Source organism: Aricia agestis, chromosome 22 (genome assembly GCF_905147365.1).
Source record: "Aricia agestis chromosome 22, ilAriAges1.1, whole genome shotgun sequence".
Classification (NCBI taxonomy): domain Eukaryota; kingdom Metazoa; phylum Arthropoda; class Insecta; order Lepidoptera; family Lycaenidae; genus Aricia; species Aricia agestis.
The window spans coordinates 2,301,855-2,323,600 of NC_056427.1; the positions used below are offsets into that span (position 1 = coordinate 2,301,855).

Here is a 21,746-nt window from a genome sequence, read left to right on the forward strand (position 1 = left end):
TTTTTTTATAACTTCGTTCCATCCGGGTGTCTCTTGACACCTCTCAAGTTTTTTTTCTTCTTTTCGCTACGAATTATTTTGTGTAAAAGCATACAATATGTATATTATAAGCTATTAATAGCTATTAAAACTTACAGCATCCAAATCCTTCGCAAGTTTCCTATTCTCATTAATCAGCATCTGTTTGTCTTCTGTTTCGTTGAGTTGTTCCATGCGCCTATTTTCTAGTTTCTCTTTGGATGTTTGGAGCTGGAACACAATTAGGATTAGTCACTTGAGTTTAAACCTGACAAAAGGGATGACTAACTAATCAATTTTTATTATATTTTTTTATTATATCATACAAGTATTTAACACATATCCATGACCCAGGAACATTTAAAACTTTATGTTCCGTCAGCCTGATTTTCGAATCCGCAAAAGCCACGAGCTTTAGCCGCCACACTCTTACAAATTGAGTTATAGAGGTCGTCAACTATTAAAAATTGCGTTAAGTACGTTTGGGAGCGTTCAAGTACTATTCGTAGTAAGTACAAAGCTGCAGGATAATCAAGCAGAATAAACAGAAGTAACGAGTAGGCCGTTTAGGAGGTTAGGAGTTTATACGTGGGAGAGCCATGCTTCGGCACGAATGGGCCGGCTCGACCGGAGAAATACCACGTTTTCACAGAAAACCGGCGTGAAACAGCGCTTGCGCTGTGTTTCGCCGAGTGAGTGAGTTTACCGGAGGCCCAATCCCCTACCCTACCCTCCCCTATTCTCTTCCCACCCCTATTACCCTATTCCCTCTTAAAAGGCCGGCAACGCACCTGCAGCTCTTCTGATGCTGCGAGTGTCCATGGGCGACGGAAGTTGCTTTCCTGGTAACCCGTTTGCTCGTATGCCCCATTTTTTCATAAAAAAATAAATAAAAAAAAAGGCCGACTCAGAAGAGATCTCGAAAATTTGTTTGACGTATCATGTCATGTCAGCCAGCGCGCGCCGTAACAATGTGTTACTCTGTACTCAGCACTGCGAAACATGTCGATAATAACTAACCAACTAGCGTAGATTCGCTCGTTTGTTTGAAGTCCAGGTACTGGCCTTGTACCATGAAACTGTTTTGAGACTCAAACAATCGGACGAGAATGCCGCGTCCTACTGTAACAAACGTGAAATGACGTTGTTAGAGCAGGGACGCGGCATTCTCGTCCGATTATTTGAGTCTCAAAATATTTTCGTAGTAGCCCTACTGGTTAGTTCTGTCTATTGTGAATCAAGTCTGCTAAGCCTTCTTCTACCTCTCTAGTAAGATGCGCCGCTAACGCATCAGCCTCGTGTAACTGGTCTCGTAACGCTGCGGTTTCAGCCGCGTGCCGCGCCGCCGCAGCCGACAGGGATTCGCCGTACTGCACCTAAATTTAATCAAAATCGGTTCAGAGGTTACAAACAGACATAACATTATAGTATGGATAGTTAGTTTGTGTTTAAATGTTATGGTAACAAAGCATCGAAATAAGTCAATAATACAAAAAATCCTCCCCTGACAAACATCAACTCCTCCCTAAATAATTATCTCAAGTTTATCATGCCTTGCTTAGTTTAAAGCTTATTTCAATAAAAGAAAACTACTAAAATATTTAAAATGGTATGTACTTCCCACTAAAAATTACACAATGGCGACTACTCCCCCCTAATAACACAATGGTATCAACTCCCCCTATAATAATTACCTCGAGCGCGTCAATGTCCTGCTGTAGTTTGACGACGTCGGCCACTCCCCCCGAGCCGCCGTCCACGCGCTGCAAACGCAGCGATTCATCACGTAGCTTGCGTTCCTGCGTAATATAATAATATAGTTGTAGTAGAATGCAGCAATTCCTTTCCTTAATACATCCTGCCTATTAAATTCATAGGTAGATTGAAATCTATTTTTTTTTTATGAAACGCTAACATAATTATGTAATTACAATCTGGCAAGAAAGACTATAGACGCTGATCAAAATTTCTAAACGTAATCTTCTTCGAATAGTTGTCTTTACACCTCCCATTTTCACTCTTACTTAATTTAAAATAATGTTCAGTGTCTACTCTTTTTTAACAATATTAATAAGTATGGTTAACACTTTCAGTACACAACTAGAGGAACAGTTATGTTGCACTACATTAGTATAATATAGTGCAACGTAATCCCCATTTCATTTCCACACTCCCCTTTTACTTTTTTTCTTGACTCCCCCATCTTATATTCCAATTTTAATGCAAACCAAAAACTCGACCAAACTAACGTGTCTAACCCTCTTTTAAGTTAGTCCCCCTTACCTTAGCAGCATCCTGCAGTGCTGCATCCAAACGTGCCTCGGTCTCGCGCCTTCCCTTATCTGCACGTCTCACGTCTTGTCTTAGAGCATCGATCTTCTGCATAGCCACTTCAAGTTCTTCCTCTTTATCGCGGACCTGTAGAAGAAAGAGAGATTTAAAATGAAGAAGAAAGCCATATGTGTACTAAGAAGTGATGTTTTGAAGTTAAAGTACCTATACAGAATCATGGAATAAAACGACACATCGTAGTCTTCTGTCTTACGTCTACTACTCCGCTATCTTATTGTCATATCATATTTTAGATGCAATTGTAGCCACAAAAGATTCATTTGGGTCGCATTGGCGTTGATGTTCCAAAGGCATGGCTTCAGACACAACAAACACGCACTTTTACACTTCACACGAACATTGAACACATTATAACCGCCAAGCCAAGCACTCACCTGCCGCGACAGCTTCTGTTTCTGCTGCCTGAGCTCTGATAGCTTATCGGTGACTTCGTTGTACTCGGTCATAGCGAGTTTTCGCTGCGACAGCGCGTCTTTAAGCTCTTTGTCCTGCACACACAAGCTTTTAGTAGGGGGGAGTGATGTTAGGGGGGAGTGCAGAAAACGAGGATTAAAATAAACTCAGACACAAAAATCGCAATTTGCTGTAGTCTAGATTATCTATAAAATTGTGTTGTTATCTCTTTCGTTCTTGGTATATGTGAAAGAGAAGGCATTTTTTTAACACTGGATTAGTATACTTCAGATTTCTACACGTGTACCCACTTGTAGAAATATGAAGTATACTAATCCAGAAGTATACTAATCCAGTAGAGAGTAAAATTCGTTGTTTAATTGGAAGAAAAATTATTAAAATGCATTATGATAATTACATTCAAGTAGATTTTTCAAATTCACAAAAGTGAAAAGAGTAAATGAAGAAATTGAATAAACCAATAATACACTAAAAATGTGAATGATAGTCACTTTTAACAAAAAAAACATTATAAAACAGAAAATTAAAACAGTGGCAGCCTGCTTCCTTAAATTTTTCACATGATATATTTTACAGATTAACCACAAGACAGTAAAATAAGAGGGGGGAGCGGCGGCTCAAATCCCAATCCCCCAATATTTTACCTGTAACCGTAGTTTCTCCTGCGCGTCGGCTTTCTCCTTGATCAGTTCTTCCTTCTCAGCCGCAAGAGAGTTCGCTAGAACCTCGAGCTCACGTAGACGCGCCGTTACGTCTGGATTCCCTGACACCTCCTGTTTAAATAAAAATAGCGTTATTATATAAATTATAGCAAACAGATAACCTGATAGAAAGCAACTACCATTGGCCATAGACACCCGCAGCATCAAGATTCTCTACAAGTTGCTTTTTAAGAGGGTATATGTTTTTGGTAGTCAGCCCCGGATTTATAAATAGGCCGTTATATGCAACGGGCCTCGGGGCGGCAGCGTCCTACACAGCGTTCATAGATGCCCTAGTTTTCGTATGTGGGGCGGTGGAAAAAAAGTGGCCTACCCTTATAAAAAATATAAATTCCGCACTGCTCGCAAGTTTGGAGGTTTGGAAGCCTATTAGTTTTAGAAACACCGCTGGTGATAATTCCAGAGTTTTACATATTTTATTTTCATTCATATCATTTCAATTGAAAGGAAGTATCGTAAAGTATTTCATGAAAATAAAGTAGATGCCAGGAACATTTAGTAACATACAAGAACGTCTCCTTCAAAGTATTTACCTGTAACGCCGTAGTATCAACGCGTTTAGTTTGTGCCTCCAATTCAGAATTCTTCTTCTTTAACGCGGCGATTTCTTCCTTCAACTGTGTTACCTCGTCTGAGAGTTCTGTTAAAAAAAAAACATTACTTCAAAATACCAGCTTTTAGTAAAGTACAAAATGTACAGATGGCCATGTTGTTTGCAATAATAATTGATAAAAAACATCCCTCGTGTAAGAAATTTGAAGTGTCTTGTATGTAATGCCAGTTTCAAAATCATACAGTAGCGTAACTCAACCGTATCCTTGTACTTTAACCACATCAATGCAATCACCATCACTCAATCAATGCAATGACAGGTCAACTCAGGAGGAGGATAGGTCGATTTTGATCTAGTTTTTGAAGTGATAAAAAGTGTTATCAGGGCGAGCGAAGCGAGCCCTAGTATATCCCATAACCAGTACATTTTGTGGTACACTTTACGGAAAAACTATCACGCCTATTGATTGTGCTTTAACATAGTAATTTTTATTGATATGTACATGTGTTTAAACTGTAAATCACAAGTCAGTCAAGGTTTTTTATATTATGCAGATGTATTATCAGTTAAGCCAGTCAAGGTGTGACGACGCGAGCCCTCACAAAGCTCGGCTTTTAGCTAGTTATAAATATTGGACTATTATGTAGCATTATTATATTTTACCTGCAGGTGTGTTAGCGCGTAGCTCCGCTATGGTTTGAGCGAGCAAGGCGTTTTCTCTCTCCAAGGCTTTTAACGCCGCGCGATCTCCCGCGTTTGATGGTGCCTATGAAAAAAAATAAACTACTTAACAATATGAATAAGGACGACCCCTCCTATTCTGGTATTTCAATAATCATACAGCTTCTACGTTTCGATGCGGTGTCTGTATAATAAAAAAAAATAGCGTTATTATAAAATATTATAAAGCCTCTCCCAAATCTCTCCCCCTCCCCCCCAATCTCGTGACCCCACCCATCTCGTGACCCCACCCATCTCATTAACTCCTCCCCCAAATCCCTCCCCACTCATATGTCGAGGACTCCTCCCCCAAATCACGTGACCTCCACTTGCAAATCTCGTGCCTCTCCCCCACTCAAATTTCACTCCCCCCTTACATTTCAGGCTTCAGCTATCATCATCACCTGTGCAGTAGCGTTCTTGGCGGGGCTTAGCGGCGCCGGCGCGCCTAAGTCACAAAGCCGCGAGCCGCCCGTGAAAGTAAAACCAACGAACGGCAGATGCAGACCGGAGAAGGCAGGCGACGCGCGTGGCGGCGGCACCGCTTCCGACAACCTGTACATCAATAGTAACATTATAAATGCGAAAGTGTGTGTGTGTGTGTGTGTGTCTGTCTGTTTTAATACCTGTCTAAGCCTGAATCACTGAATCAACTTTGATGATAATGTTAAATTAATAAATTTAAAAACCACCCCCAATTTAAAACTTGAATGAGTGTTAGGAATCGCTGGAAATTGTTTACAACCTCTCACGAAATAGATAAAACCGCTTCGTTCCTTTCCATTTCCGCTCTCGTTTGGAGGCTACGATGTTACGGACACACATGCAAACACAGACAGACAAACTTATAATACCCTTATTTTTGTGGGCACAATTAAAACCTAACTCCATTTGTAATATCTATTACAAATGGAGTTAGGTTTTAATTGTGTATGTATTTTTAATGACAAATTTATAATAAGAATCACGCACCACGTGTGACTTTCCGCTTATCGTCATTATATCATTATACGTGGGAGAGCCATGCTTCGGCACGAATGGGCCGGCTCGGCCGGAGAAATACCACGGGCTCACAGAAAACCGGCGTGAAACAGCGCTTGCGCTGTGTTTCGCCGAGTGAATGAGTTTACCGGAGGCCCAATACCCTACCCTTTTCCCTTCCCTCTCCTATTTCCTTCCCGAACCTCCCCTATTACCCTATTCCCGCTTAAGGCCGGCAACGCATCTGCAGCTTTTCTGATGCTGCGAGTGTCCATGGGCGACGGAAGTTGCTTTCCATCAGGTGACCCGTTTACCGCCTATTTCATAAAAAAAAAACATTATCATCACTCACCGTATATCCGTATCATCGACGTCGAAGTTGGATGTGTCAGTCGGGCTGGACACGTCGGGGATGAATGGCGCTCGCGTCTCGCGTACCGCCTCCCACTCCAAACCGGAGAACCAGGGGTGATTCTGAAATATCACATTTGGTAGAAGTTATAGGGTATTTTGGATAGGTTATTTAGGTTTTTTGGAACGAAGTTCCTTATCGCGCGTTGCGAAAGGGGGCTAAACGGAAAAAATTAAGAACAAAAGTTGTAACGACACTTTTGCTATAGTTGTAAGCCGTACGGCGTGCGCGTGTTTGTCTGTCTGTCTGTCTCTCTCTGTCTCTTTCTCTCTCTCTCTCTCAGCCCAGATTCAATGAAACAGGCTACAGTCACAGAAATCAACGCAGAAAGCTATAAAATGATATTATTTACCTTAAAATCTTGTAATCCATTTCTGCCCAGTCTGTTCTCTGGCGCGCAAATCAATCGCCGTATGAGGTCTTTCGCTTCTTCTGATATCTGTAACATATTATTTTGATTCGTGTAAATTTACGAATAGGTATACGCACGATTTTGCGATGTACGCAAGTTTGTACGCAATTTGCGTATGTATTTGCGTACAGTACACACTACACACCTGTTTAATCTCGTACGCTGTAGACTAAAAACGCAACTTGTTGGTTAATAGCTATGTCCATCATATGTGTTATACTTTCACATGTTATTTTTAATGACAAAGTGAAAGTATAACAAAGTGAAAGTTTTGGATACGGTCAGAGGGCATGCGTCGCGGGCATGCCTCGCGTTCGCTGTTGACTGCGCTATAACGCATGCCCTTGACGAACAGAAAAAGGCACAGTGTGGACAAAGCTATTGGTTCATATGTTTTACCTTCGGATTTACCACCCCTATATTTAGTTTACGTAATTTGCGAACACATTTACGTGCCCCGTGGCGCAAATTATTTATTACAATTAGCATACAATATAACGTAAGCTTTTGCGTATGTACGCAACTTTTTACGCTGTTTACGTACACATTTGCGTATAACACGTACCTGCGGCGCCAAATCGTCGGGCGGCGGGCACGTAAAACTGCGTGCGTGGTTCATTATCTTGCCGTACGTTTCAACGAGCGACTCCGCGTAGAACGGCGTTTCGCCGAATAGCATTTCGAACATGCACACACCTGAAAGCATAGATACAATCGTAACTTCATCCACCAACCAACTTCATCCACATATCTGGCAAAAGATCCTTGTCTTTTGCCAGATATGTGGATGAAGTTGGTAACAAACAAATTGAAAATTGATTTTTTTTTTGCATAAATGGTAGCTTTAGGACCTGGAAAATGATTTGAAATCAAAATAAAGTGGAATTTATGTATACGACGAGTCACAAGACTTAATTTTGAAAAACGAAAGTTCTATGAAGTTTTCAGCTAAATTTTACTATTTTGTGTACATTAAAATACTAGAATAAATACATAAATACCTAGCGACCACCAATCACACTCCGGTCCGTAGCGCCCCTGGCCGTCTTCCATTGCCTAAAAAAGATAAATAATAAAATATATATTACTAGCTGTCCCGGCAAACGTCTCTTTGCCATATAAAGTATTTCGCCCGTATTATTTTATTAAAGTGACTAAATAAATATGTCACCATGGCAACGTCCATCGCTATCCCGTCGCACAAACAATGGTCGCCGTCAGTCTCGAGTTGTAATAATTTACTATTATTTATTCAACAAATGCACTTATCAATATAAAAAGTACCCAGTAGCCGATTCTCAGACCCACTGAATATGCATATAAAATTTGGTTAAAATCAGTAAAGCCGTTTCGGAGGAGTACGCGGCCTAATATTGTGACACGAGAATTTTATATATAAGATTAATTTGGTATAGCTCACATTTCTCTTATTTTGATTTTGTTTTATTAATTTTCTGTCAGTTTCACATCTTTTTCAATAAAGACAAAAACCATATCGTTTCTTCAATAAAGCTTAAAGATGACTAGGGGTTCATATTCCTTATTATTTATTTACTTTATGACTTACCCGTAATATTTCAGGCGAAATATAATCTGGTGTACCGACCGCCACATTACTTTGAACCTGAAATAAAGTTTAAACAGTTCTTACATTATATTACTACATATTTAATTTAGATCCAAACATCTGTTCTAATATAAACTAATATAAAAAATGAAAAGTTTTTTATTGAGTGTGAACAACATTCATTTAGGTTTTGAAATTACGAATTTGATTTAACTTGGCCCAGACAGAGTAGACCAAGGGGAAGAATATATGATACTAATTTTTTTTTTAATCTATGGACGCTTCACACCACGTCAGTCTGGCCCCGTGGTAAGTACCTGAAGGACTTGTGTTACAGGTACCAGACAACGGAAATATATTTAATACTTTTATACTATACATATATTTAAGATTTTTATTATATGATACACATATTTAATACACATCCATGACCCAGGAACTTTTGAAAACTTTTTGTTCCGTCGGCGGGATTCGAACCCGCGACCCGCGGCTTGAGCTGCCAACGCGCTCACCACTGAGCCACAGAGGTCGTCTATATAGCTAGAAAGTAAAAGCCTCACGCAACTTCTATATCAGTGGTTCTTAAACTTTTAGTCATAAGGGACCATTTTACCAAATGTTTGTCTAGCCGGGGACCACCCAGTTGGTTTACCTAAATTAAGGGTTGTTTGATAAAGAAAACAAGCACAACTTTATCATTAGCACTCATTTTTTTATTTGGCAAAAATCTAAAAGTTACAGATTTTTATTACCGCATAGTGCATACTCTCTACTAACTTCTGAATTCTCACATATTATTAGGATGGCTTTACGGACCACTTGGAATGTCTCCAGGGACCACCAGTGGTCCGCGGAACACCGGTTATGAACCTCTGTTCAAGCCATAAAACTTATTATTATTACCTCGATCGTGGGAATCGCAGACACAATAGATATTCAATTGTTATGTTTGGTTAAATATCAAAATGTAACGTAGATAGAGAAATTTTACCAACCTTGCCATCATCGCCCAGTCGCAGACATGAACCAAAGTCAGCGAGACGTATATGACCGCTGGCGTCTAGCAATACATTGTCCGGCTTAATGTCCCTGAAATTAAAACAATATCTAAGTGTCATACATGACAGGGCGATAACACGATAGGGCGCATGTATGGGTACCCTGTGTAGAGTTCACTGTGTAAGTGGCAGCGCTGAACGCTCAAAATTTTTTTGTGATTTGTACGGGCAAGAGCCCAAGTGTCATGAATTTGCCCATTAAAACTTTTAAAAAAAGTTGTTCTTTCAGCGCTGCTACTTGTTGACAGTGGTCTCTATACAACTTATAAGAGACACATATCACCACATCATCACCACCTGTGCACATATCGCAGCTCGTGCATGCTGTGTATGGCGAGCACCATCTCCGCTATGTAGAAGCGCGCCATGTCCTCCGGCAGCCGGTCATCATCATCACCTACCTGTGCACATATCGCAGCTCGTGCACGCTGTGTATGGCGAGCACCATCTCAGCTATGTAGAAGCGCGCCATGTCTTCGGGGAGGCGGTCCTCGAACTTGGAGAGGAGAGTCAGCAGATCACCGCCGCAATAGTAGTCCATCACCAGGTACTGTAACAGTAAATAGTGACTTAACGGCAGCACTAACAGACATAATATAACGATTACTTTAATTTAAAGAGTTTTACAAATAATGTTACATTAGGAATCTAAAAACAAGCTTAGAAACTTATATAAGTTCCCTAGGCATCGAAAAGCAAAATATTGGTCAAATCAAATCACTAGATGTTGCTCACAGCTCACAAGCTTTCATAAAATAACACACAGATAGACAGATAGACACGTCAAACTTATAACGTAATACCACGTTCTCACAGAAAACCGGCGTGAAACAGCGCTTGCGCTGTGTTTAGCCGGGTGAGTGAGTTTACCGGAGGCCCAATCCCCTACCCTATTCCCTTCCCTACCCTCCCCTATCACCCTATTCCCTCTTAAAAGGCCGGCAACGCACCTGCAGCTCTTCTGATGCTGCGAGTGTCCATGGGCAACGGAAGTTGCTTTCCATCAGGTGACCCGTTTGGTCGTTTGCCCCCTTATTTCATGAAAAAAAAATGTCCTTTAAATTGGATGTACGATTTAAAAATATACGACAGCTGAAATCAATCAAGTGGGCTTCGGTCTAACCGAGCATACCACCTCACTCGGTCGGATGATCTCCCTTTGCGGCCACCACACATACAGTCTACTTACCAAAATTATTACCCTCCTACTTACCAAATTATGTTCGTCTTGGAAGGCGTAGTGTAAGTTCGTTATCCACCGCCGATCTCCGAAAACGAGTACATCTCTCTCCTCTTGAAAACACGCCGTGTCCGCACGCTGGGAAACAAATAAGTAGTTAAAAAATAAAGTTTTTGAAAAAAAAAACGAGTGTTTATTACAGGGAATTAAAATGAAAAATTAATGTTCAACGGTCTTATAAAGACGAATCAAACGAGCCCAAACTCGATGGGGTTATGTGATTTTACAACGGAGATCCTATGCCCATCTTCCAACTCCATCATTAGATAACGTCATCATAAAATTGTATTGGCGCGCGATTTGCATATTCGTGCTTTCAGAAAAACCGGTTCAAAGGTTTGGGCATAAAGAGTTAACAGACAGACACACTGAAAGACAGACAGAAAGTATGGATGCGGCCACAACGCGCACATTATTATAAGCCTTGAGACATTTCGTGCAAATCAATCTTAGAATTTCCTCCCTCGTATCATAACTTATGGCCTGTATTCACTTTGCTTGTGATAAGTGCAGGTGTTTAGTAATCAGGGAAAAGTGTGAACAGCGAATGAAGTGCAAGTCCTTTACTTTATCCTAATCACTAATCAAACTGAATACAGGCCCTTAGACCATAATATTACTGTCCCTACCTTGAGCATCTCCCACTTGTTGAGTATCTTCATCGCGTAGACTCGCTCGCCGGTCGTGGCCGATATAGTCCCACCTGGCGCGCTGATGCCGTTGTCGCTGCCCTGAAATGTGCAAGATGTGCTCATTTATAATCTATAACTGTTATAATGTATAGCTGATCAGGTGAAACTTTGTTTTGTCGTATACGGTATTTTATTGTATGGCACCAGTAGGCACCAGTAGCACCAACGTCCTGAAAGCATTTGTTTCAAATCTATTCAGAAATAAAATTATTTTTTTATTGTAGATTCGGGGAAAGGTGAAATATTTCTAAAATAGTACATAATATTATGTACTTGCAAACTCGTATTTATACATCTCACAGATCCTGCCGTCACGTGGGAGATCTATGCTTTGGCACGAATGGACCGGCTCGACCGGAGAAATACCACGTTCTCACAGAAAACCGGCGTGAAACTGCGCTTGCGCTGTATTTCGCCGAGTGAGTGAGTTTACCGGAGGCTCAATCCGGCAATCCCCTACCCTATTCCCTTCCCTACCCTCTCCTATTTCTTTCCCTACCCTCCCCTATTACCCTATTCCCTCTTAAAAGGCCGGCAACGCACCTGCAGCTCTTCTGATGCTGCGAGTGTCCATGGGCGACGGAAGTTACTTTCCATCAGGTGAGCCGTTTGCTCGTTGTATATTATTTCTCTCCTGATTACATCCCTGTCAAAACTACATCCCTGACAAACCCATGAGTCTTGACTCTTACATAACTACGACTAGAGGCGTGCTGTGTAGCTAAGGTAGACCTTGGCTACGTAGCACTGCCCCGCCACAACTACGCCTCTAAAGGAGTGAGCACACTGAGACGGGCCGTGCCGGGGCTCAGCGTGCCGGGGCGCATCGCAAAAATCCTCCTTCATACAATTTGTATGGAAGCGGATGCGTGTATCGCTGCAAACTGTGCCGGGGCGCATCGGCGCGGATTTTCGCCCGACAAGGCCCGCTGCGCCCCGGCAACGGTGGCGGCGCGCGGATATGATGCGATGCGGCCCGGCAAGCCTCGTCTCGAAATCCGTCAATGCGTTGCGCGCCGACCCGCCCCAGCACAGTGAGCGTTAAAATCTGTCAATGCGATGCGACCCGATCCGGCAATAGTGTGCTATAGCGTATTTTGCGCTGCGCTGCGCCCCGACCCGCCCCAGCACGCGCCCACAAAGTGTGCGCGAACCTTAACAAAACTACATCCCCACAAAAATCTTAACAAAACTACCCTGTCTTAACCATGCCTCCGCCACAACAACGCCTCTATGTAACTACGCCTCTCGCACGACGCACACTTCGCCGAAGGCACCTGTTTATCACTGCACCTTCAAAAAACTAGGCCTCAAATAAACGATGCCTCTGTCGTAACCCTGCCTTTAATATAATTCACTCCTAACCCACCGTCCACACCTCTATATCAACTACACCTCTGCCACAGCCCACAACTACTCCTCTAACCAAACTACGCCTCACCTGAAGGAAGGACGCTCGCACGACGCACACTTCACCGAAGGCGCCTCTTCCGATCACCTTCACCAGCTCGAAATCATCGCGAGAAAGACGTAGACGCTTCAGAGCAGTCGCCACGGGCTTCACTGTGAACAGAAAAGATAATAAACATTGTTTTGCCAATATACGATGTGGAATACTCAGGCGCGGTCCGAAGGGGGGGGGGGGGGGGGGGGGGTACCCTAATACCCTATTCCCACTTAAAAGGCCGGCAACGCACCTGCAGCTCTGCTGATGCTGCGAGTGTCCATGGGCGACGGAAGTTGCATTCCATCAGGTGACCCGTTTGCTCGTTTGTCCCCTTCTTTCATAAAAAAAAAAAGCTGATGCGATGTCAGAAAATTCAATGGGCGTGATTATGGAGTGACATGAATTTTCAACACAATCGGTCTAAAATTTTATATAGAGGATGTAACAAAACAAAGAAATAATACTTCATGGTGTGTAGGTACTAATCAGGGCCCCGCTACCATATGTGCAATGAGTGCAACGCACACGGGCGCCATCCTCCAGGGGCGCCAAATCGCCATCTATAGGGGCGCCAAAACCAAGGACCCAAAAAATTTGCCTAAAGGGGCGCCAAAATCTTTTTTTGCACACAGGCGCCAGTAGCCCTTACGGGGGCCCTGGTACTAAAGTATTTTCAGTTTGTTTTGACTACTGAAAGAGTTACTTTAGACTTCTAAGTTTGTATGAGAAAGGCCCCAAACAACATCACACATTTTCCCATGTAACAAAATTTTTACAGTGAACTCTATAAAAGGGACATTATGTCCACAACCTAAAGCAGGGGTCACCAAATGGCGGACCGCGGTCCGCATCCGGACTCCCCATTGTGTGCGGACCACCGACCAAGCATTTTCGAAGATAGCTTTCACCAATTTCAAATTCCAAACTTCAGACAGATAATTAGTAACAAAAATTTACATTTTCTCGTTGATTGACCTTTTTGATTTCCGTTATTGGTTTAAAAAATATTTTTTTATAAAATGTGTGGACCGCAAAGGTCATTTCATTTCTTAAAATGGACCCCGAGCGAAACTAATTGGTGACCCCTAACCTAAAGCATTATCACCTTGTATTTTGACCCCTGTATAAAAATAAAAGATTTTCTTATTCTAACTATGATTTTAACCCATCAAGCCTTAAGCGGCACCCGGCTGCCGCATAACAATTGAAAATCTATTGTATCTGCGATTCCGACGATCGAGGTATTAACTCACCATACTGTATAAAGTCAGCTATAGCCTTCTCCCGTCTCAGGCTGCTGTTGCAGCACTCGTCGTATAACACCAGCAGCATGTCAATGAGGGTCTCCACGCTGAGGCCATGTGTTGGACCCTGGAGGCGCCGGGAGACGAACATGGTCTCTATCTGCTTGAGCCTCTTTATGCCTAAAACTGAAAGGTTTATCATCTATATATCCATAATAATATTATAAAGCTGCATAGTTTGTTATTTTGGACAGTGACGGATTAAGATTACTTGATCGCTTTTAAAGATGAATGAGTTTACCGGAGGCCCAATTCCCTACCCTTTCCTATTCTCTTCCTTACCTCCCCTACCATGTAATCCTATACCCTCTTAAAAGATAGGCAACGCACCTGCAGCTCTTCTGATGTTTCGTGTGTCTATGGGCGACGGAAGTTGCTTTTCATTAGGTGACCCGTTTGCTTGTTTGCCCCCTTATTTCATAAAAAAAATGGCCTAAGCAATCCATGCCTGCATCCCTATCTGTACGTTAACTTGAATCGGTTTTTGATTTCACACGCACGTACACAAACACCGTGCCGAAGTCTGCCGAACTGAAACGACGTTAGACGAGTGTTAGATTTATTTCCGTTACGGAATTTCTTGATTCGGTTGCCACCGCGATAAAAACTAAAAGCTATGCAATAGCTTAAAAAGCTTGAAAGCTATTCTATAGTGTTGCAAATTTATATGGACTTCCATCTTTGCCAATCATGGCAACACATCATTACCCAACAATCAACATACATTTATATGAACTCCAAACAAACACACATGACATAACTGACAAAAGTTGTACAGGAAACCATGAGGATATCCATGTCCATAGCAGTAACAATACATATGAGTCACCTATGATAATGAGCCGTACCTTTTAATTGGTATGAAGGATAATTAGTATAGCTATGATTCTGGCCTATTTATGAGATCTAAAACACATACTACTATATTATAAATGCGAAAGTGTGCCTGTCTCTCTGTTACCTCTTCACACCCAAACCCCTGAACCAATTTTGTTGAAATTTGGTATGAAGATACTTTGAGTCCCGAGAAAGGACATAGGATACTTTTTATCCCCGAAAAATGTACGGTTCCCGCGCAATAGCTTGGCGCAACGGAGTTATCCTGGCCTACTTATGAGATTTTAAACTAATACCATCTCGTACTATCTCACTAAAATTAGAATTACATGTTGTAAAAGACACATGACATAGAAAGAAGGCGGACTTTGAATAATCATCATCATCATCATATATTAGCCTATAGTCATCCACTGCTGGACATAGGCCTCTCTCAATGAACGTCAATATAACTGATCGCCTGCTACTCACATCCAACACGGGCCCGCAACTAAACGAAGATTGTCGTCCTACCTAGTTGGAGGTCGACCTACACCCCAATTTCCCAGTCTTGGTCTTGGAATAGTAAATAATAAATATGCCACATTTTAGAGAGTATATTATAACACTACTATGCTACTTAGTTTTGACGCAACTTTGCTTGCATCCTTAAATATCTAAGTTCCGTAACAACAAAATATATTATATTAATATTAGCAGAAAACTTTGCCATTTTATTTAAATGCCAAAGTTTCCTGCTAATGTGTGTGTGTAATATGGCCATAAGAAAAAACCAAATATTAGGGTTTGTCTGTGGCTCTTTTACATTCCTGTATATGTATATAGTATCCTATGTCCATTCTCATTATGTCTCTTAACTGTGTCAAATTTGGCCAGTAATTAGAGGGCCTATTAAATGAAAACAAAACTTTCCTCTTTTGATCATGCATTTGTTTAAAAATATAATTTTAAATTACTACCAAACTACGAATAATAAAAACTAAGGAAGAGGAACTGTGTCAAAAATTTTGTCCGCGAGTCTACAAAATGTGACCCAAATACATGCATACTTTATGCATGTGTTTGGTACACAATTTTGTGTTTTTATACAAGTGACAGTAATTATTGTCAACGGCTTTATTTCATTTTGAATGTTAGTGTTTTGTAGCTATTGGTATATTTTAGTGTGCGAAAAAGAACCAAAGGCAAAGCGGTTGAAGTATGGGAGTTACGTTTCCTTAGTTTTTATTATTCGTAGCTACCAAATAAACATTTGTATTTGTTTTGCAGTTTTTATGTTGTAGTTTTTGATAGAAAGGAATTTGTTGAGTTTATCTATTAACTTAGATATAAGCTTTATCATTTCATTTTATAGCCTTTATGACAAAAGAAAAAAAAATAAACAAAGTTTAAATTTAGAAGCATACTGATGGTGTTATTTTGTGTGGTAATTAAGAGACAATATTAATTGCTACCATTGCAGAGTGTTCTAAAATGAACAATTTTTTGCCCGTTAACTGTGAGAATGGGAGCTTATGAGCTATGAAAACAATAATAGAGGTTGATAAATATTTCGCAATTAGGAACAACAAAATACATGAGTAGAAAGTAAACCTAATACCTTGTTTAAACTTTGCATATTCTCATAGCACTATTGTACTTCTATTTATGAATGAACAGAGTATACTATTGCGGTCGTCTATAACAGCTTATGTCACAAATGTCCATACTAATATTATAAATGCAAAAAAGTATCTGTCTATCTGTTGCCTCTTCACGCCCAAGCCACTGAACCGATTTTGTTGAAATTTAGCATGGAGATACTTTGAGTCCTGAGAAAGGACATAGGATACTTTGTATCTCAGAAAAATGTAAGGTTTAATTTTGTCATCTAGTTATTAATAAGAAAATTACAAAGTAGTTTACCTGGTACATTATTTGTTGGGACTAATGCCCAGTCAGGTGAGGAGTCTTCTTCGTCAGACATGTTGGCTTTTGTCACACCCAACAACAGAAACAAACACTAGGAAACATATCCTCTCAACACACAATCATTATAATAAAAAACACTATCACTATGAAATACACTCTTTTATCAATGTCCAGTGCCCGTGTTCCATTTTCAAATCTGAAAAAAGAAAGATAAACTTTTTAAATGTTTACACTCATGGTGCAAAAGGCAATATCACAAAAATAGTATTCAGAAGTAAATATTTGAGTGGGTGGTTTTCTGGCAGACTAAAATAGTATCATACAATTTATAATATTGTATCAATAATATTGTATTCGGTTGAACGGCTACCAAAAAACCGTAGCGAGCTATTGAGTCATGGTAGAAGGAAATGAAAATACGATTTTCACTATTGTCTAATATTGTATAGTGTTTTATGCTTTCTATTCATTCAATGCAAGGTTGCGGGTGTCAGTTTGAATAGGAGTGCTTTCGCAATGCTCGGATTGAAACTTTAATAAGACAGCTAGCGTTTTATTTAGAAAAAAACTACATCGAAAGCCGATGACATTAATACGTTTCCGTGTGCCTATAAATAAACGGAATATGTACTCCGTATTGTGTATATCGAGTAAACAATGGAGCGACGGACACAATACTTTAGAATTTAATTAAGATATTGTATAGTAATCGAAAGATCTTAACCTAAATTTGTTCAATCGATTGTTATGCAAAGACACTACCGCATAAATTCCACAGTCGCAATGCTTACCTTGATTTTACGCTTGTTTTATGCACTAGGATGCTTTCCTTTTTTAAAACTATTGTTGGTGTGTGTATTATTTTCTGCGAAGGGACATTATTTTCGTAGTTTTCAAGCAGACATTTTCTTGAATCCCAGGGGGAGCGCCCTGCGCGAGCGGAGCGGTAGACATTTACAGTGTTGCCATAATCCAGATAGGTACCTATTGAAATAAAAATATAGGTACATAAAAATGTGTTTCTAAAATTCATTTGTCTGTATGTAAATATCAGAATAAAAAATGTTTTGGTTCTTGTTACTAATACTTCAAAGATTTTTTGTATTTAATTTGTTAAATTATGAGAAAAATCTACGCTTTTTATACTGCTTTAGGTCGTGTTTGCTACTTCAAAACAACATTGAAATGTTCTTTGGTAATTGGTCCTTCTATTAATCTGAGTATTAAAAGCAAGATTTGTTCAACTGCCTAGATTAAATCTAGGCTTAGACATATTAGTTTACTAATCTTTTTATATCTAACTTAATTTTCTCATATTTTTTAGAAAAAGGTATATCGTGAAATCTAAAAAATCAAATAGCTAGATAAATACGGAGCGTTTGAACTTTATGTAATTGGTAAATAATTATTCTTGAAATAATAGAAGAACTTTCCAAATCTTAATTTCACACCTCAATCGAAAACGTTTTGAATAAACTAGCCATCATCCTTGGCATGATCGTATTGATCCTATGATGTTTCTGTTTCTACCATGGAATTAATATGTACTACGTTGTACGTAGTACATATTAATTCCATGGTTTCTACTGTGTACGATCGTTGGCATTTTTGCTAAATTCAGAAGTCGTCTGACTGGCAACGTCTCGCCTGCTCGTTAACCGGATGTGCCTAACATTTTTGCTACATTTTTACAATGTTTTATTTAGAGCCCATAGCATAAATAAATTATTAATTCAAAATTAGTAAATAATTATTTTATGAGTAAAATGACAAAGTTTTGTATTTTATTCGTATTTAAATACATAAACGATCACAACATTCCTTAATAAAAAGTACGTCAATTGACAGAGCGTCATTGTACGTAATGGAGTCCATGTTATAAAGAAAAAGTTGTAATCGTGAAAATACGTAATTGTGATAAAAATATCAATGAAATCTCAGTGCTAGTATAAATATTTGAGTTCATATGAATGATCTAATTTATATAATATGGATGCCAACGTTTACGTTACGCTTACAAACAACCTCGTTTTCTCAATGGTATGTGTGCCATCAAAATATTTTGGAAAGTGTTTTTCTTCGATATTTATGCCTTATCGTGTGTTTCTCGTGATCAATACAACGTAATCTTGAAAATTTGGCAAAAAGTATTTAGTTAAATATGTTTAAAATGAAGTTTATAACAGTATCTTTCTACTCTGCGTAACTTAGTAGCTGCAAGAAAAGGTCACTCAATTATGTTCTTTTTACTTACAGATTTCGACTAACCTTGTGCGTAAATCGTGTTTCGTGCCACAAACTTCTGCGATCTGAGCTGCGACGAGAACATTTATGGTTTTACGGGGCCTTAACCAAAAGACAGATGAAGGTATGGCTTCGGACCAGCCTGTTAAAAAGAAGCAGAGGATAGACGGTCCGGATATTGACGAGGGAAGCGACAAGTCCGCTGATGATATACTCACGGACATATACGACACGGAGATACCTCCAGCGGACAACTCAGGTGATTTTATCACCAGGAATGGTGAATCTCCCGACAGCGGAACCGTGAGTGAGGATGCTGTGGACTGTTCAGCCATCCTGAGGCTGTCTACAGAAGCAAACGCGAATATAACACCGTCATGCTCAAATAACACCCTCAATTGGACTTCCGCTGATGACAAACTTCTCGCAGAGCTCACTGTGGTACAAAATGCACTCGTCGGACAATGTTTATGTGGCTTAAACAACAATGCCCTATCGGAGCTGTTTGATAGAAGGTTACACATTGCAGCATGGCCAATAACTTGTTCATTAACTTACCTCTCTACTATGCAGTTGATGTTCGATGTATATTTGAAGCAAAACAACAATGGGACCATATGCTCAAAGCTCATGTATACCTGTGACATGTTTGTACGAAACCGGCACGACTGGATTACAGAAGTAGTGGAGTTGTCGGACCACAAAAGTAAGTTCTTAACATTTGTAGCGTCTAGAGTTCTAGCGAGCTTTCTCATTGTATCTAAAGACACAGTAGACGAAAACTGGCTACAGCAAATCACCGAGAATGTCTACCTATTTGATAGAATAAACAGAGTAACCGTGCAGAAGATTAATTTTAGTCTCGATATCATTAAGAGGATAGTCGAATGGAAAGACGTGGAGCAGCATCCTTTAGACGAGAGTAGAGGTAGCATGGTGCAGGAGGATAATCCGTTTAGAATTAGTTCTAGCTACAATACAAGCACAACTTCTCAAGTGCCATCTAGTTCTAACGATGCAAACTTGCATAGAACTTTTTCCAATCTGCAAACACAAAGCTCTCCGTCTACATCAACCGATGAAACACCAGAGAGGCCGTTCAAACTTAATGAACCGGTGCTCAAGTTGACACCACCTCAAACGAATGGAGACGAACCAGTGTCACCGGAACCTCCACCGAGGATGGAAAGGGTTAACGTCAATGGATGCGTTACTGTTGTTTTGACGGACTCTGAGTCATTTGATACGTCCCACATCAAATGTCTAATGATAAAAACATTGGAGCACCACTGGCCTGTTTTAGTTAAAAATATGAAGCTGCTTCTTCTAAGGTACCTGAATTTATCTAATGCTGAAAACTGCATATTAACTTTCTTCTCTCTGTGGGAGAATATTATAAGTGTTAAGGCAAACCTCTCTGTCATCGACACAAAACCGTTTTACGCTGATCTGCAAAGTTTTGTTGATTTACTAAGAAATACGAATCTGCCGAGCCTAATATATAGCCATTTACTCAGTCTTTTCAACGAAGTCCTGTGTTATGGTTCCACATTGGCTCTGCAGGATATTCTACCAGAAGAGATTTGCTGCTTAGCCCACTCCATAGTTAGATACGTAAAGGATTTTAGACTACTCAATGACGTCAGAGTACAGAGTAATAGAAGTGGCTTTGGTTTCCTAGGCAACGAATGCAGAGTCATCAATAACTTTACATTGGGTTCAGAAGTAACGCCTTTATCTACATCTATACAGCTGGTCGATCAAAGTTATGGCGACGGAGATGATTCCCAATCTAAGAGTGAAGTGGACAAAACCATGCTGCAAAGAATGTCTCTTCTAGTTCTCAAATCAGTAGCCGTAACGGTTAAAGAGATGAGATGCGATTCATCGGACAGCTCAATAGATTCCTCTGATTATAATGCGATACAGGACATGCAAATCGTTGAACGATCAATACGTGATGTATTGAAGAAGTTGGACGCTTTCATAAGAAACAGACTAGAGTTCCATCCGGAAACACCATTTACGAAAATGCTCATACATCTCTTTAGCGAACAAGACGATTATTTGATTGAATCTATGGTGTGTACGTTGGACATAACAGTGGGTATTGTTTATAGGAATTCAATGTATCCAGATCTGATCCCTATGCTGAATCCTATCATGTCGTTTATAGAATTCCTAAAGGTCGTATCACATGACAGCGATGTGCTACTAGATTATCTGGTGAGCAACGAAACATGCTTTCTGTTGTATCTGTTGAGGTTCTTAAAATATGTGCGTAGAAATTGGCCAAAATTCCTAGAGACGTGCCAACATATAGATTCTGGTACGAGAGGCCTCGATGATACAATGAGAGTACTGATACGTTTGCGTTTACAAATAAGTAGATTAGTTTCAAAGTCACTGTTCCCGTACAATATCAGTCCAGTGTTGAGGCTACTGGAGGTTTGCGAGAGTTTGTACGAAGGTAACGAATTTAGCTGAGAATGCAATACAGGCTGTTGCAAATAAGTTGCATTTTTTTTTCAACCAATTCATAACTTTTAATTTAATGCATTGTGTATTTTTTTGTAACATTCTATTTATAATTTTAAATATTTTATGAACTCAATGTACAATAATTACAATTAATTTATTGTTTATGTAGAATCAAAGTTGTAAATGCCATACAGGTTATATTTTGTAAATGTAGATCATTTCCATATATGTTAAAGTAAACAGAAAATTAACGTTAAAGTAAAAAAAATATATATTTTACATCCGTTTCAAACATTCACAATAAATAAACCAACAATAAAAAAAGATCGAATGTTTTTTGTTTTGCTAAACAACATAAGACTGGCAATATTGTAACATTCC

The 21,746-nt window shown here is 39.9% G+C and overlaps 2 protein-coding genes across 7 annotated transcripts in view; one reads left to right on the forward strand and one right to left on the reverse strand.

Annotated features, from left to right (window-relative positions):
• The window catches only part of LOC121738017 (serine/threonine-protein kinase Genghis Khan), a 44,263-nt gene extending 26,693 nt beyond the window's left edge, over window positions 1-17,570 (reverse strand). For all 6 annotated transcript variants that reach the window (XM_042129824.1, XM_042129825.1, XM_042129823.1 and 3 more), the window contains exons 1-22: window positions 17,432-17,570; window positions 16,635-16,836; window positions 13,842-14,018; window positions 12,583-12,704; window positions 11,079-11,180; window positions 10,423-10,527; window positions 9,611-9,759; window positions 9,147-9,240; window positions 8,152-8,208; window positions 7,586-7,640; window positions 7,150-7,280; window positions 6,525-6,611; window positions 6,113-6,234; window positions 5,184-5,334; window positions 4,723-4,825; window positions 4,040-4,146; window positions 3,429-3,557; window positions 2,745-2,858; window positions 2,302-2,436; window positions 1,713-1,817; window positions 1,281-1,394; window positions 136-249 (exon numbers count right to left, since the gene is read on the reverse strand). In XM_042129824.1, coding sequence (XP_041985758.1) covers window positions 136-249; window positions 1,281-1,394; window positions 1,713-1,817; window positions 2,302-2,436; window positions 2,745-2,858; window positions 3,429-3,557; window positions 4,040-4,146; window positions 4,723-4,825; window positions 5,184-5,334; window positions 6,113-6,234; window positions 6,525-6,611; window positions 7,150-7,280; window positions 7,586-7,640; window positions 8,152-8,208; window positions 9,147-9,240; window positions 9,611-9,759; window positions 10,423-10,527; window positions 11,079-11,180; window positions 12,583-12,704; window positions 13,842-14,018; window positions 16,635-16,695 — 2,334 coding nt within the window. In that variant the 5' untranslated portion in view covers window positions 16,696-16,836; window positions 17,432-17,570. The remainder of the gene's footprint in view (window positions 1-135; window positions 250-1,280; window positions 1,395-1,712; window positions 1,818-2,301; window positions 2,437-2,744; window positions 2,859-3,428; window positions 3,558-4,039; window positions 4,147-4,722; window positions 4,826-5,183; window positions 5,335-6,112; window positions 6,235-6,524; window positions 6,612-7,149; window positions 7,281-7,585; window positions 7,641-8,151; window positions 8,209-9,146; window positions 9,241-9,610; window positions 9,760-10,422; window positions 10,528-11,078; window positions 11,181-12,582; window positions 12,705-13,841; window positions 14,019-16,634; window positions 16,837-17,431) is intronic.
• A 926-nt stretch (window positions 17,571-18,496) lies between these two features.
• On the forward strand, window positions 18,497-21,443 carry LOC121738065 (protein lines). Its single transcript, XM_042129891.1, has 2 exons — window positions 18,497-18,680; window positions 18,897-21,443. The coding sequence occupies exon 2, from the start codon at window positions 18,972-18,974 to the stop codon at window positions 21,369-21,371; it is 2,400 nt and encodes a 799-aa protein (XP_041985825.1). The 5' UTR covers window positions 18,497-18,680; window positions 18,897-18,971; the 3' UTR covers window positions 21,372-21,443.
• Window positions 21,444-21,746: the final 303 nt, after the last annotated feature.

Bases quoted from the DNA above. Each gene is read 5' to 3' on its own strand.
- LOC121738065 (XM_042129891.1), top strand. From the start codon at position 18,972: ATGGTTTTACGGGGCCTTAACCAAAAGACAGATGAAGGTATGGCTTCG.